Source organism: Emydura macquarii, unplaced genomic scaffold (genome assembly GCF_026122565.2).
Source record: "Emydura macquarii macquarii isolate MOO-44397 ecotype Brisbane River unplaced genomic scaffold, CSIRO-AGI_Emac_v2 contig_2205, whole genome shotgun sequence".
In the NCBI taxonomy this organism is placed as follows: domain Eukaryota; kingdom Metazoa; phylum Chordata; order Testudines; family Chelidae; genus Emydura; species Emydura macquarii.
In genome coordinates, this window is record NW_027132342.1 from 31,542,150 (window position 1) to 31,559,376 (window position 17,227).

Here is a 17,227-nt window from a genome sequence, read left to right on the forward strand (position 1 = left end):
TGTGTATTAATTTAACCACCCAAACAACCTGTGCCTGCAACTCATTTCAGTTCCTCTCTTTGTAGTCACAGCTCAGGGAGTTTACAGAGGTGGGACTGAACTGAAAGTATGTGGGGCATTCCCAGAACTGCCAGTAATAAGTAACCCATGGAATGGGCTCTAGCTTTGTTTGTTGCAGGCTGATGTAACTCCACTTAGGGAAAGGTGGCATTTTATTCTAGTGTCAAAAAAGACAAAGCCCTTTCAAGATAAACCCATCACTCCCCTACCTGATTACCCCTCTTGTTTAATAAGGACAACAGCAAAGGTGGGACAGGCTAAACTCAGGATGCCTGATTCACCACTACACCTGCAGCTTGGTGGGGTCATTTACACTGGTATAAAGTGAGTGTAAAATGCAATGAAATCAGAATGGAAACATTTGACATCTAGTCTGTAGCGGTGTAAATAACTGTACAAACTACAGGGCAAAGGTTCATTCTCCCCTGCTTCCACTACCCTCCACCACCAGTTCCCTATCCTCCGGTCTGCTTTAATGGATCTGCCTTTCTGCACTGTAATCCTAAACCAAAGTCCATTGAAGTCAATGGGATCTATGTTTTCCCTATCACAGCTTTATTACTAATGCTCTTTATGCATTAGTGCCAGGATTTTGGAACAAAGCAGAACTTTAACACATGCTCACTTCCTCTTTAACAAAGCCAGCCAAAAAGCTACACCATGTTAGGGGGTGTAATGATGTATTGCATTGTCCCTTTCTATTCCCCTAGTCCAGGTCCCTCTCTAGCAGCCCCCTTTTATGGTCTGATTTTCCGAGGTGCTGAGCCCCTACAGCCCTCCCTGGCTTCAACTGGTATGGGGCTGCTCAGGGTTTTGGAAAAGCAGGCCTTTAGGAAGTGTTAGGAAGCCAAGGTAGCTGCTGAGCGAGCTCTGCAGACCACAGTGCCTGAAGGTTGCAATGCACCTAGCAAAGGATCAAATGTTTACCTAAAAGTACAGAGAAGTAGCTGGGACTCGCTTCAGCTCCCTACTGTTGTCCTACCACCAGTAAGGAGAAGCAGCTCCCGACTGATCTGTGAGGCAGGTTGTTGTTATGTGCTAGAACTGGTGGAACAACTGCCGCCTGCCCTGCACTAAGGCTGGTGTTTAGCTGCTCGACTTGACCTTAAGTGGCTGCAACCTCGGGGAGAAAGTTTTAATCCTTCGGTTGTGTGTTCTTGCTTAGCTCCCTCCTGGAGTCCAATCCTCTCTTCCCTTGGCTGATCAGTGCCTTGGGAGCTGGCAAGGCTGAAAGTTTAGTAAGTTCTGCATATCCCTTCACATCACAATAGAAAGTGGGTTGGTTTTTTTTTTTTTCCTTTTTCCTGCTCATAAACGCCTTCTTGAAGATTGCAGCTGGGCAGGACTCCAAAGGCAGCAGCAACAACAAGCCCGTAGTTCAAAGTTAGCAGCAAATTGCACAACTTCCAGCTCATCGCTCCGCTCAGTGACTATTAACAAGCTGGAAAGAGGGGAGGGAGAAGGGAACACCCCTGCCGTGGTTTGGGGCTCGTTGATGTTGTGGTTCTGCCGCTGGAGTGGCCATGGCTCCCTTTGGAAGGAACCTATTAAAGACCCGACACAAAAGCAGGTAAAGTGTGCGTGCGTGTGGCGGCACTTGATGTTTTGTTTTGCAGTCAGTTTACTTCTCGGGGGCTGGGGAAAGATGACCCCTCCCGGAGCTGTGACTTTGAAACTTACCTAGGCGCTTGAGTCAGTTTAATGTGTTGGAGGGCTATTGATCAGCGTTATGCCTCTCCTTACTCTGAGCTGTGGATGCCTCCTCACCTCCCTCCCCTTTAAATCCCGGGCCCCAGTTTCAACAGGCAGGGGAAGCTCTGATTTAACAGCTTTCCTAGTTTTGGGTGTCCTCGGTGTTCCCCACCCAGCGAGATTGTTTAAAGTCTCCGGCCCCCTGGTTTGTAGCAGGCTGAAGATTAACAGGAGTGCAAAGGAATGACTGAAATCCGGATGTTAATGCTCTCATGCGCGGTGGTAACTAATTGCAGCCAAGGTTAGAGCGCCCCTTATCAAAGCTGAACAAAAATATCCGCTCTCTCCCTCACCAGGGCTTTCTTGCTGCTTGAACTTCAGTGGGAGCTGATTAATTGAGAGCGGTGCGTGGCTTTCAGACTCTGCTCTGGGGATCTGTCTTCCCCTCCCAGCACCTTTTCCCCAACTTTACCTGGATGTAGGAACTGCGTCCTGAACACTGCCAAGAACCCCCCCCTCCCCGTTTCTTAGCACAGTCCTTGAATTGTAAGTTTGGGGCGGGGCGGCGGGTTGCATGCGGAATCCGATCTGGTGTGGGCAGAATTGAAAGGCGTCTTTATTATCCGCGACTCGCGCTCTGAAGTCGGGACCCTCTTTTGGCCAGGGGAAAATGTTTTGCTGACAAGTTGTGATCGCTCAGGTTCGCTGCTGCGAGTTCTAAACATACAGGTTGATGGGGGGCGGGGTGATTCCCCCCCCCCCATCATGTTACCTCTCTAGGAGTAGAAGGGGAACAAAAAATTACACCGAACGAAAGTATCTAATTCTTTTTAACGTGCTAGTGTTGCACTAACCTTTGAAGTGCAAGTGTCCAGGGAGGGAACATGCTATTTCCTGTCTAATAACTCAACAAGTCTAGCTAATGCTATGCAGAACTCGGTCCTCGGTTGTTCTCTTTACTTCATGTTATCCTGCATTCGGAATGTCACTTTTAATGAGGGACCTGATCCTGATCTCCTTCCTAGTGGGCAGGATTGGGCCTCAAAATGTACCCGGACTTGTAGTTTCCTTAACTTTATTTGAAGTACATTTATGGAGTTTCTTTTTTGTTCATTGCTTCCATGTACAGTTATGCCCCAGATTTATACGGAGATTGTCCTTACACTTGAATTTAATGATTAATTCAGCAAAGGAATTCCTGAAAGCCGATCAATCTCTCAGGTAGGGCCTTCATTAACAATACTTTTGGGAATCACTAATAGTGTGGTGTACTGCCTACAAAAGTGTTTGGGAACAGGGCAGTCAAATACTCTAAAAGTATTTTTCATATGGGGATCCCACCTTTAGACCTTCTGGAAAGGTTGATATTTTATTTTTAGACCAAACTAAACCTATATAAAACTCTTGTATTTTTCTGCTATTTAAAAAAGAGTTACATTATATTGACATCAATTAGCTGAATAAATACACACATCCAGGAATATGCTTCCCCTCCATTCAGCCGTGAATCTCTTTCTGACTTAAAATACACCCCAGACCCTCACGCTAATTATCTCAATCTCACAAAGGCTGTTGCTGTGAGTTTCCATTCTTTGCAGGAAAAAAGTCAATATACAAAGCTTTTAGTGTGAATGAAACTGAAAAGCTGAGGGGAACCGCCAAAAAGTCGAGACAAACTTTTCTTCTTCCAGTTTCTCTCTGAAAATGGCACATCAATTCTGACCGGCACAGAGGTGGTGTTTTAGGGATGGGGTGGGGGGGTGGGGGGGGGGGGAATGAGGGAATATGGAAATCCTTTGCATGTAAAAAAAAGGTGGAGGGAGGGGAAAAAGTGATTCTTTTAAAAACTTTCCTAACTATTTTCAAACCCTAAATGTATTTGTCTAAAATTCTCTCTTATAATAGAGTTGTACTTGAAAATTCAAGATTTACTCATAGAAATGGTAAATGGGTCTGGTAAATCCTATATGATGCAATGACCTAGAAAGAGTTACTCTCACATTGCCCTTAAGCTAGCAAAGACGATATTTTAAACCTTGCGCTCAGCAGAAAGTGCCATTCAAGCTTGACATTGGGGGGCAGTGTCGTCTGGCAGTTAGGGCAGCAGATGGAGTCAAGACTTCTGGGTCATCACCCAGCTATGCCTGAATTTGCCTATCTATTAAAAGGGTATATTATATTTTCCTTCCGCACAGCAATGTTGTGAGGCTTAATGTTTCTACAGCTCTTGGAGAAACTCAGACCAAACTTGTTATATGTGCAAATAATTTATGAAAATGAGCATTTCCCCATTTTTGTATGCAGTGCAGTTGTAATGACGTCAGTCTCAGGATATTAAAGACAAGGTGTAATCTTTTATTGGACCAACTTCTGTTGGTGAGAGAGACCAGCCGCTGTGTGGCTCGAAAATGTTTCTCTCTGCCAACAGAAGTTTGCTCCAATAAAGGATATCACCTCACCCACCTTGTCTCTCCATTTTTCCATTTAGCATTTTTCATCTTCAAAGTATTTGATGACCGTTAACTTATCTTTGAAATACTTCCAAGAGATGAGCAAGGGAGGAGAATTATCAATATTTTACAGATGGAGGAAGTGAAGCAGAGAAGTTAATGACTTAGCCAAGGCCAGAAAGGGAGTCAGGACAAGCACTAGATTTAGAATGAATGAGTTATAGCCACATTTGGACACAGTCGGACACAGGACTACCACCTCTGTGCTTGTTGTTGCTATTATTTAGTATTTGTCTTGCAGCAATGCTTAGAGGCCCCAGTCAGGGATCAGACTATTTGGAATTAGACACTTCATAACATATAATAAAAAAGCAATCCGGTCGTTGATTTAGTTGGGGTTGGTCCTGCTTTGAGCAGGGGGCTGGACTGAGGTCCCTTTCCAACCCTAATCTTCTATGAATCCCTGCCCCAAAAAGCTTCAGTCTAAACAAATCTCTGTGTGTGAGCAGCTGAGGGCAAGATCATAGCTTCTGTGCCACAGACCTGTATGGGCCAATGTGGAGCCTCAGGGCTCAGGCTGTTTCTCAGGCAGACAGTGGAGCGTGAGTCACTCATTCCATGTGTCCCCCTATGGCCTAAGACATCCCCAAGGTGGTAGGGCCATCCACCAGCCAGACATCTCAGTAGGAACATTCTGCACCGTATAAAGGAATAAAGAAGCAGGCATACTTCCTCGCCAGCTGATCCTAAATTGCATGACAGAGCCCAAAAGGGTTTTTGGTTTTCAAGCAGACCTCTTAGATATGCTTACCTCTGCAGTTAATGAAGCACAATGCTGTGAAGAAGTGTTTGGCCACTAATCGATTATATGCAGTCTGAACAGAATATTTAACTGTTAATCTAACAATGTGTCCTTCCCAGGCTTCAGGAACAAAAGCGCTTCCTCTACAGCTATTAGCAACTTCTCCAAAGAGTAGAATATGCAAATGTGTGTGGGCAGAACTAGTGTAGGCTTCAATTTCCAAAAGCACCTACTTGACTTAGGAATCTAAACCCAATTGACTTTGTGATATTAAGGTTACTAAGTGCTTACGGGGCCATATTTTAAAAGATGAAGATAGGTGCCTAGTGGGATTTTCAAAAGCACCTAAATGTTTGTCACCTTGAAATCATTAGGTGCCTAAATACCTTTAAAATCTGGCCATCAGTGACTATTGAAGATAAGTGACTTATCAGCCTAAGAATCAGGTACTTTTGAAAATTGTGGGCTTTGTCACTACCACGTTCATCATTCCAGAATTCCCTGCTCACCTCACTCCAAGAAAGATTCAGTTACATTTTCTCTTTCATTGAGGCTGGTCCTCTTGAGTTTTCACAAAAACCCTGAGTCTAGCATCCTATCTAATGTCACAACTTGTTTATTTTTAGGGGAAATGGTGCTCAGGGGTCCTTCACCCTCATGCAGATCTCTCATGAGTGCCAGACCTATATTGCCAGGTGCAAACAGCCAGAGCAATATTTTTGGAACAGCCAGCATAACTCTACCATAATGGCTTTAAGTTTACTATAATCATTTGTGTGTTTTATTTACGTACAATACATGCGAACTCAGTGTTGTTTGGTGGTTGCGCATTGCTATTACAAATTGGTTATTTATATTTATTGTTTTTGCTCTTTCTTCCTGAGCATTTTAGTTTCTATCACTCATTTCTTAGCCCTTCGCCAGTAGCCACTGGGTTCATGCAGGCAAAGCAAGCCTGATGATCAGACTTAGACGGTTCTCTTTGCCCTGAGCAATGATCGGCTGCTCAGGATTGGGCTCTGATGTGGGAATGGAGGCAAGCCAAGCATGTGGCTCTGTAGAGTGGCCCTGCAGTTAGGGAAGGGAGCAGACACTACTGAGTCAGAGTCCCCTCCCCAATTAAGTTAATATCCAACTATCCCCTGAGGACTCATTGGGGTGCAGGGTAGTCAGTTAGGTCAAAGACTCGGTGTAAGCAATACCTCTTTGGTATCGACCCTAGATCCCCACCTCCTCTCCCTCTGCTTTCCACTGAACCTGCTCAGTTCCAGATAGCAACTGCATATATTTTCCCCATGTCTACAGGTCAATGTGGTGCAGTACATATTAAGCTTTGGTGCAGGGAGGCTCAAAATGCTCACCATTTGGGTGTTAATTGCATAAGAACTCAGTTCCAATGCTTATCTGAATTATCTTAACCTCATGTTAACTGGGCTGGTGGTCTCATGAGAACATACACAATCTCTGACACTTTCCTTCTTGGAAAGTGAGAGCAGACTGTCTTGTTCCAGGCCCATCTGGAAGCTGGGGTGGTGCTTGGACGGTTGAGGAAGATTTATGCAGAGCTTGAGATTGAATTCAGGTTCAATTTTAGAAATGGGAAAATATTTAGGGTGACAATATAGTGTTGTTTTCCAAATTATTTTTGCCCATGCAAGATATTTGAGGCAGGGGCTGGCTTTTTGTTTTGTGGTGGTACAGCACCTCTCTCAATGGGGTCCTGATTCATGCCTAGGGCTCCTAGGCATTATGGTAATACAGTATTATTATTATGTCGTTCCACCATCGGAGAAAGGATCCTCTTTTGGGCCCCAAGCTCACATATTATAATTTTTTTTTCTGGTCCAATTGTCTGCTTTGTCACAAGAACCAATCTGGTTGCAAATATCTTTTAGTAATCCTTTTCCATATTTGCTTGCTTCACATTCCAGAAGAGCTATATATCTGGAAAATACTAGCCGTATTTCTAAAGAGTTAATTATCTACTACTCTAGGAGGGTAGACAGCAATTTCACTGCAGTGGAGTAAATGAAATGACTAATAGACTTGTGTGTAATACTACACCATTTGGAGAAAGAGCAATACTTAGGTGAAGTTGAAGCTAATATGAAACACTAATGTTCAGTGGGGCTGGAAAACACACTGCAAATTGAAAAAAAAATATTTTCAATGGAATAAAAGACAGATCTTACTGATAAGTGATTTTTTTATTGCTCTGGTGAGAAATTAAGATTTCCTGTGTATGAATGGGTAAAGGGGATCAACTATGCTGTTGAACATGGAATGACTTCAGAATAGAAGAGAAGATTTTCAGTGGCAGGATGGATTTTTAATTCTATATCCTCCATAAAAGTCATTCTAATGACAGGGCTAAAACCCGTAGGGATGGCTGAAAATGTGTCCTTAGACCCTTTTGCATTAGCTCAGGAATTCATAGTTTGTTTTCTTTGGATTTGTATGTTGAATAATAATAAGTAACAATATACAAAAGAGCTTGAAGTATTTTACAAACTTTATTATTTTAAACAGAATAACCTGCAAACATCAAAATAATAAACGGTGTATTAACATTTATTAATTCTTACAATGCCCTTGTGTGGGAAGTAAGTGAGTACTTATAAATGTTGGCACTTCAGTGATGAGGAAACTGAGGCAAAAGATTACGTGATTTGCACTAGACCACGCAACAAGTTAGCATCAGTATTGCAGTGTAGGACTTCCTGGTTCCCAATCACATGTTCCAATGGCTGGTCACTATTGTTCTTATTAAGGTAGTTCCTAGGAATCAATCAATTGTTGAATGCTCAGGAGCCCATTGTGCTAGACGTTGAATAGACACATAATAAAGAAGACCATCCTTGCCACAGAAATTTTACAATCGGACAGAATGCAACAGGTGGACAAAACAGACAAATGGGTTTGGAATGAACAGGTCTGGGCTGAATGGGTAACAAAATAAATAGAGTTTAGTTTTTAAAAAAAAAGATAGAAGGATCAGTTTACTACTTGCCTAACCAAGGTCAGACCATAATCTCTTGGAATATGTGTAGTTGAAAAAACAACAATACGTAAGTCTCAGGTGGGTAGGCAGCTGCAATACAGAAAAATGCTGTACAACATTCTCAGTGAATCCCTGCCAACCTACCTCCTTCTTGACCTTACTTGTCACTGCTATTCCAATCGTGTGACTCCGATGAGTGAAGACTGTCACATATTGGGCAAAAGACTGGTCACAAAAATGTTGTTAACATTTGCCTTTCATCTTTTGGAAAACTGCCGAATTCCTGCCCCTCTAAAGCACTGGGGAATTTTCACACAATAGGTTTTACTTCTGTGTGTTTGAGATGTAGAAGTTAAGGCCAAGAAATCTTCAGAACTGACTGGTGAATTTGGCAGCTCAACTTTTTGGGTGCCCACTCTGAGGCCGTTTACAGGGGACAGATTTTCAGAAAATGCTGCACACCTTCGGAAAACCAGGCCCCTGAAAGAGTCCCCATTTGGGTCCTCACAATCACTGGTCACTTTTGAGTTGCTTGGCTAGACTTGCCTACAGGGCATTGCTGGCTAGACGATGGGACATGGAGTCAGAAGACTCATATTGGAATCCTGGTAGTCTCACTGACTTGTTTTGTGACCTTCAGTAACTGATAATCTCCCTGAGTTTTACTATCCTTCCCTGTAAATTGGGGGTGGTGCTATGTGTCTGACTGAGAGGGACATAACTAGACCATATTTAGTACGTAAAAGTGCAAAGTGGGCCAGCCACCCAGTGGAGACAGGGGGAATCTAAAATCTTAGTGTTCCTTGTTCTCTGTGCGATGTGTTCAGTCCGCTACACCATGCTGCCCGTAAGACATCCCAGAACACACACGTGAGAATTCCCAACCGGCTGTTTTGATTTTTCATCTGCTTCACTGAGAATTTTTCAGTCTTCTGAAGTTCCACATGACATTAAGACTGGGGGTGGGGGAAGGACTGCAAAATCACTCAAAAGGAAATAATTAAAATTGCCACATGGCTCGAATGGATTGAGTGGCAGTTGTATGAAGAGAACATATGGAGGAAAGATGAGCTCAGAGCCAGCTGTGTTCAAATCAAAATGTAAAGGTCTTAATTTTCAATCACAGATATCTGAAGTAATGACTTCCTTACATAATAAAACTAAAACCCTAATACCCTGGGGACACAGAGAAAACACCCCAGCTGTTGGACTGGTAGGTGCTGTTCTTCCTTATGCTTTTTGGCATACCTCTCAAATGCCCCTCATTTCAAGAGATGACTCTCATTTTATTGTTAGGTACCTATGCACCACACAAACTCTGGGTCAACTCATTTTATTGTTGAAAGTTATTTATATCAGAAAGCGAGAATCATTTAACTGGGATTACAGAAAGCATTATTTGCGCTGAAGGGATTAACCCCACTGCATTTTAAGGTGTTTGAATGAATACATTTTTTGTGTCCATCATTTGGTCTCTTGGGATATGTCTACATGGCAGCTGGAAGTGTAATTCCCAGCTCAAGGTGACATACACATGTTAGCTGTCATTGAGTTAGCGTGCTAAAAATAGCAGTGTAGTCAGGGCAGTGACACAGGCTAGCTGCCAGAGCTACTTACAGGAGGTCTCAAATAGGATTGTCCTCCGGGGCTAGTCCGAGCTGCCATCTGAGCCACTGTGGCTACACTGCTGCTTATTAGCTGGCTAGGTCAATCAAAGCTAGTGCATGCACATCGACCTGAGCTGGCAACTGCACCTTCAGCTGTAGTGTAGACATACCCTTTGTCACACGTGTGGGCTTTGGATTGATGAGAGGCATTATCTTTGGAGCTTACTTATCTTGGGGCTTTGTATACGCTACCACTTAATTCGGTATAACTCATGTCACTCGGGTGTGAATAAGCCACCCCTAGTGACGTAAGTAGCACCGACCTAAGCGTCCGTGTGGACAGCACTATGTTGGCAGGAGAGCTTCTCCTGCTGACATAGCTACTGCCTCTTGTGGATGTGGTTTTGTTATGCCTCTCCTGTCGGCATAGAACATCTTCACCAGACACGCTACAGTGGGGCAATACAGTGAGGCAGATGTGCTGCTGTAATTCTTCTAGTGTAGACTAGCCCTTAGGTAGGAAGGTGAGACTACCAATTTATGTTTGTACTTATAACCTTAGGTAGGATTGAAATCCATAGCTTCATGGTCTATGTCACACTTGCAGTAATCAGTTGTATTATTAAGAATAGAATAATGTTAGAAGCAAGATGAATTTTTACAGAGATGTGAAATTTGCCATGAATGGGTAGCTATGTAATATTTTAATTTGCTTCATATCTGTTTTGGGATTCGAAGTCTGGAGTCGGCTTTGCTTGAGGTCCCTGTTCTCTATACCCATAAACCCCCACTCATTCATGTTTAAAATAACTGAGTTATGGACTTCCCAGTCATAGAAAAATGTAATCACTTTCTGTGGCAGGAACTGTATATTTATTTTGCTCCCTTTTAAGAAAATAAAATTGACATAAGAATTGCATTAAATAAGGGAAAATGTAACATTAGCTCTTGGTCAGGCATGAAATCAAGGTTTAGAAAATGTAATAATCAGTTAGCTGCCAGACCATTATGTGAAAACTTGTTCTATCAATATGTCTACTATCTTTTAAGCTTTAAGGGTCCAATGACTTCATGTGAATAAAGGTTCACAGGATCTGCTCTTGTGCAGAAAAAACTCTTCGCGTGGAACAAATTGTGGGATTGGGGCCTTAATTTGTTTTTGCCAGCCTCATCCAAGTCCACCATCCAAATGTTTTGGTTTAGTGGTAGTTTCCACCAATGAAAGCACTTTAAAGTTAAAAAATATTCAGAACTATGTGTGATTTGACAGTACATTTCATGCCTCATTTACCAAAGGAAGTGATCAGATTCTGTTTACTGATAAAAGAGTGGCTTTTTTGTAAGTAAAGGGTCATGTTGTATTAATTTCTTTTCTTATTCTTGCTTCTGTTGGCATTATTGTTGGTAGGCTGATATGTTGAAACATTTCTTTGTTGTTTTGAAGAAGTAGAATCCATTCCTTGGAAAATATGTGTCAACAGGCTTTGTGAATGCTGATGACTAAGCTAATAGGTAGACATAATTATTTAATTTGCAGTATCCTGTAGCTGTCTGTGCAGTTTCACGATTAGAATCTTGTCATACCAAACACCTCACTGCAACCCCAGATTCTTAACAGATATTTGAGATCTGCTGACTTTGGTGTATTCTCCCAGGCTTTGGTACTCAGTGGAGGTCGTCTTCATTGACTTGTGAGCTCCTGGATGTTAGTTACCATGCATGTTACTTAAGTTATTACAAAGGGCAGGCAAAGAGTAGTTATATGTTGACTTTGCTTTGGGACTAGAACTGGAGTTCTGAACCTTAATTTTTTTTCCACTGTCTGATTATCATCTTTATGATGAATTGAATATTGAGGCAGAAAAACACTTTTCAAAGAGGAAGCTTTGATGGTCCAGTCTCGTTGCTTACCAGTCACATAAGAAGATGGGCAAAGTTTTTGTACTCACTGTCACAGTTCAGGGCAACTGCACCTGTGTTTCCCCTTTACAATCTAGCAAGGGCTCACACCATCAGGTTTTCAGCTCTCCAGCCATCACTGCTTCCGGACAGACACACACGTGTCTCTCCCTCTGACTAGTGTATTTCTAGATTGCATGGTATTTCCAGGTTCTTTGTCTACACTGTAAATTTCTCAGGAACTCAGACTGCCTCATTGGGCCTGCTATGCCTTCCTTTCTCAAAGCCTGTAAACAGCATAATTGCCACAGTTTAGTTGCCACACAGCTCTTTCACTTTAAGAAGAAGTGTGCTTGCTTAGAAAGTACACAGAGAGAACATATTTAAAAACAATAAAAGGATCCACAGGCATGCTGATAAGTTTATCTCCACAGTGGCTCTGGTCGGTGTCAGTCCTTCCAACCCTTCCCTGAGGATTGGGGCCTTCCTTTCTGCATCAGAATGAAGGCCCAGTTTAAACTCAGGCTATTTATTCAAAATTCTTTTCTTTGTCTTTTCGTTTCTAGAGAATCCAGTTTGAACCAGGTACGCAAGCTTCTCCATGAGTTACTACCGCTCTGGAGGTGTTACAGCCTGAGTGAATTTGCCTAATCACCCCCCACTGTTCTTAGTTCCAGGAAGGACTGTGGATACCCTCTCCAGGGAATTAAATGCAATTCCTGATCCAAAATGATACATAAACTTAATACAGTAAGATCTTCCAAAGATATTGCAAGAAATTGTCAGCTGTCACACTCGCTATGTTGTCATTCTTACTATATTTATAGTAAGGCAATATATTCATTTTCGTTCTACCATTTCGTTCTATTCATTGATGAGATGGTATAACAGTGACATTCTCATAGAAGTCACTGATTTACTCAGAAATTTAAATGAAGCATTTAGGCAGGATATTGCCATTGGTGAAGGGCAATTAGTTTACAGCCCTACTGTTCAGAATCCATGCAAGCATATTTATACCCAGAGTCTTCTCTGGCCTCCTCTATCCTGAGGGTAAAGAACTAACCAAAGGAAATTGTCTCAAGCTGTATATGATCTGGTTAATATTGATGAGAATGGTTTCACTCTAACAAATGTTAACATTCTTTAATGTGAATTCTTCGTAGATGAGCAGATGGTTGACTATACTGTTATAAAATGTCAGAGAAGAATGTGGCAAACCATCAGCTCCTCTTTGATAAATTTCAGGTTGTTACTCTTTCCGAGTTCCAGGAAATCCTAGATGAGCTCAGCTACATTTGGGATTCACTCATTTAATTCTTGATTGGTGGAGGCTTGTGGGCAGGTTCCAGTCCAACTCTTGATGGAGATAGTTAATGCCTTATTTTGGAGAAGCAGGATACTCCCAAGTTTTAAGTCACAAAGCCTCTGTAACTTCTTGTGATGTGGACATACTGGCTAGTTCATAAAAACGGCCATATGGGTAAGTCCACTGGCCCATCTGGACCAGTATTCTGTCTTCCGACAGTGGCCAATGCCAGGTGCTTCAGAGGGAATGGACAGAACAGGCAATCATCACGTGATCCATCCCATCACCCATTCCCAGCTTCTGGGAAACAGCGTAGTCCTCACCAGTGTCCCTTTTAGAGGGAGTTCTTGAACAAGAATTGGATTTATTGTACAACTTTGTCAGGCATTAGACATTCTTGTGCATGGCACTATAACAAACATGGTCCCTCTCTGACGCTGCTGAAGTATCTATAATGTGGGTTATCTGAAGACATTCAGTACTTCTCCCAATAAATCCAACTTGGACTATTTCTTAGCTATCTGAATGTTTAGACAGCACTTCTCTTTGGACGACAGTTGGTTAATACTCCGCAAAATTGAAGGGATGCTCATGTCACAGGAGAAGTGTTTTGAGAGACTTGTTGGTAGTTTATGCCTACTCTTCATAGAATATGGCTTCTGCTTGAGGGACAGGTTGTGGACCTTGATTGTCCTCTCAGAATCAGGGTGGATTGATTTAAATCAAGGTGAAAACCATTGATTTAAATCAAGCTTCCCACTGATACTACTTCACATATTTCTTAAACGATGGTGCAAATATGATCATTAAAACGTTAATTTACAACTCAATACAGCATTTTACAACATCTAGGAGTGTATACTTTGTGTAATTTTTTAGATAACTTCATTTTTATTAGTTTAGGAAATAGTACATAATACTCATTACCTGTGTCAAACTGCAGATGCAGCAGCAGTACATTAGGAATGGTAAGAACTAAATCACATACACAAGCACAATAGCACTTATATTTTATTAAACTAAATCTTAAATGTTACATAAATGTTTCACATTTGTGATTGCGGCAGTCTCCTGAGTTGTTGGCTGACAGCTGTCCTTAAACTCTTCCAAATGTTATTAACTCTAACAGACAAGTCATCACAACACTAAATGTACGCTGTCCTTAAAACTTCTACAACTAGCTCTCATCTTCCCCATTCTCAGTCATTTTTATTCATAAACTGAAACAGAAATATAAATTTTCCTGCTTTTTCAACTCCCAGTCGATTTCTTAGCTTTGAGTGAATAATACCAAACAATGAAAATATTCTCTCTCTGCCTGCAGAGGAAGCTACTGCTGTGAAAAAAAATTGGCTTAGTAACTGAAGGAACTCTGTTTCAAGGTGCCTGGCTAATGATTTCCACCAATTCAGGGGAGCGACTTTGTTCAAAACATCATCAGTAAACATGTACTGTTTAAATGGTTCCACTCCAGCCCTGATTTATTGTGACTGGCATAACTGAGGAGTGATTTTGAAATGCCCATGCCATGGCAGCAGCATCATCTTCAGAAGTTAGGCCTCTACCTTTATATCTGGGGTTGAGAATGTTCACAAGAGGATGAGATGGAGTCAGTGCTTGATCCATTCCCTTCTTTATTGCCTGTAGTTTAACTTTCTGGTGAGGTATTTCTTCCTTCAGTGTCTCTTGAAGTGCCTTCCAAATTCCAACAGCATCAGCAATGCAGCAACAGTTTCTCTGAAGTTTGTTTAAGGCTACGGATATAGGCTTCAGTATAGTGAGCATATCCTCTCCATTCCTCTTTAACAATCCTATCCAATTCAACAACAATCCTAAACAGCCTGTGTCTTTCTTTGCACATGTGACTTTAGTCCCCTGAGAAACAGAAACTGAAATCCCAGAACTTTCAAGAAGCAAGAACTGGCAGTTAGGCTGGACAGACCAGAGCCATTAATTCATTTTTATGAGACTGTAAGTGTAGGTTTAGCATGTTTGCGATGAGATTTAATTGTAACTGTTATTTTTTTAAATGAGAGACAAATTTAGTATTGTATTGATGATTTAAAAAAAAAAGCATTGATTTTTATCCACCCTGTTCTGAATACAATACAATTAGAGAGCACGGCTCCTTGAATGTTCCTTAAGGAGTTGATTTTTAGAGTTTTATTCAACGCCTATAGAAGTCAATGTAAAATTCTCAGAGACTTCAGTGGACTTTGAATCAGGCCTTACTATGAGAGAGGAGGAATCGGTTATAACACCTACTACCTGCACTACTTACTAGCACGCCAAAGTATACAATTGAGAGTCAAAACTGTACCATAATATTTGCTTCTGGTATATGGTTTATTAAGCTAGTTGATCTTTATTTTTATTGTTGCTCAATAGGTGCCTTGTAAATGTGTTCAGTAAAGAAAAATTGAACACCTGCACTTGTTTAGCAAATAGAAGATAAAGTGTTCAATGATCGGGTATTGAAATGTTTCATCTATGCTGTGTTGCCATTTTTAATGCAACATTTAAGTGGTCTTGAATCTAAATATTTTATTATGGATTCTGCTGTTATACTTAGAGCTGATAGTTATTTAAAGGGCTACCATCAATATTTAGAGGCCAGAACTGTACCTTGATAATAATCACAGCCTAAATATGTTTTCTTAAATCAGCAAAGTAATGGCAAGAAATTGGGGGGCCCCTCTGGTGTGTCTACAGCAGCAACACATTATTCCTAGGTTTGGACTGATCTCGTCTTAATAATGGTTGTGTGAAGTTGGCATGATAAGATGTTACTAGCTCCAAAACAGCCATATTAATTTCAGTTTGTCTCAGAACCACAGGGGAAATTGAAAATAAAAAACATTTTTTGTGCTAGCAGGAGTTTCTAAAAGGATATTTCATATATTGGGGTGTGTGTGTTTGTGCGTGTGTAATACAAACTGCCAACACAGGTGCTTGTGTATGCATGTTGGGTCAGATTCCTCAGCTACACATCACGTCTTCAGCAATGAAGCTATGATTCACACTTGTGGAGAATATCTCTATATATGAGAGAGACCCAGACACGTGTGTGTGTATTCACTGGAGGTGAGACTGCAGAATTCTGTCCAGTGGGGAGAGAGGGGGTCAGTAGGTTTGGCTACCCTGATATATAAAATGACAGTGAAGAGTATAAAATAACATACGCACGTGCGCACACGTGTGTGTATATGTGTTTTGTAATTGTACTTTTAAAGTCATAGATCAGAGCTATGGTAGTGACAGCTAGAATGAGAACATATTTCACAAAAGGATTCTAAATATGTGTATTCCTGCAAATACCAGAGCACTGTTCATATGACAGGAGGGAAATGTGCTCATTTACCTGCCACTACTGTACTCATTCAACTGATAAACTGTCTAAAGTAAACTTTTTTGTTCTTCTTCTTTTGTGAATTTGACACTTGAATTATATAAGTGCCTAACTGCCTGGATTAAAAGGATCCTCAACTGCTATGGTGCAAAGACATTTGTATATTCCAAAATGTTGAGACATCAAATATGCATTTTAAATGTTAACTCAAGCAGACTTTCTGTGAACTAAATATATCACAATAACTAGTTTTCAGTCGCTTAATAAAGTGTTATACAAATTGGCTTTAATTTACAAAATACATACCTAGCAAATGCTTTTCTAGCTGACAGATAGGTACTATTTCTTGTAACTGCCAGTCTCTCTTAATTAACTAATAAACACTTAATTTCTCATTATAATGAAATGATACATACTGTTTGTATTGTTGCAAATTTAACCAAAATGTGTCTTTTTTTCACTTGCAATTCTCTCCTAGGATGAATAGGGGAAACAGACGGTATTAGGGTGATAGTTTAGGATGAGAATTTAAGTACCTGTTCTGCCACAAACTTCCTGTATGACCTGGGGCAATTCACTTAGCCTCTCTGTGTCTCACTTCCCTATCTTTAAAACTGAGATGATAGCACTTCCTTAGCTCATAAGGATGTTCTACGGAGAAATGTATTAATGATTGTGAGGTGCTCAGATATTGTGCTAATGGGTGCCATATAAATACCTAAGATAGATTTTTTCCACTCAAAATTAATGTCAAAGATTCAAAATTTGTGACCTAATTATCTTATCACCATGGCTCTTCATCTCAATCCTCAGCCTCTCTGCAGCTACAAAGACGTTAAGGTTTACAGACCCACTGCTATTACACAGCGGGAGCAGACTCTCTAATATTACCATGGCTCCATTTTGGGAGTTGCGTATGTGTACTTGTGCACTCTATTTAAAGGTTAGGATATATATTGGTTCAGATTTCTTTTGTGTATCTAATACTCAGTGTAAGTATTAAGTCTGAATATATATATGAGAGTGCACTCCATCTTATTTATTTTTTTATCCTTCTG

The 17,227-nt window shown here is 41.1% G+C and overlaps 1 protein-coding gene across 6 annotated transcripts in view; it reads left to right on the plus strand.

Moving 5' to 3' along the window:
* The first annotated feature begins 1,194 nt into the window (after positions 1-1,194).
* RASSF9 (Ras association domain family member 9) overlaps positions 1,195-17,227 on the plus strand; it is a 30,789-nt gene continuing 14,756 nt past the window's right edge. The window contains exons 1-2 of one of the 6 annotated variants that reach the window (XM_067559851.1): positions 1,609-1,630; positions 2,109-2,298. Coding sequence is in view for 2 of the 6 variants with exons in the window: in XM_067559848.1 (XP_067415949.1) it covers positions 2,675-2,973 (299 nt within the window). In the remaining 4 variants the exon portion in view is untranslated. Of the gene's footprint in view, positions 1,631-1,808; positions 2,054-2,108; positions 2,299-2,327; positions 2,453-2,651; positions 2,974-17,227 lie in introns of those variants that run through there. The other 5 variants (XM_067559850.1, XM_067559852.1, XM_067559853.1 and 2 more) reach the window with 5 other exon arrangements.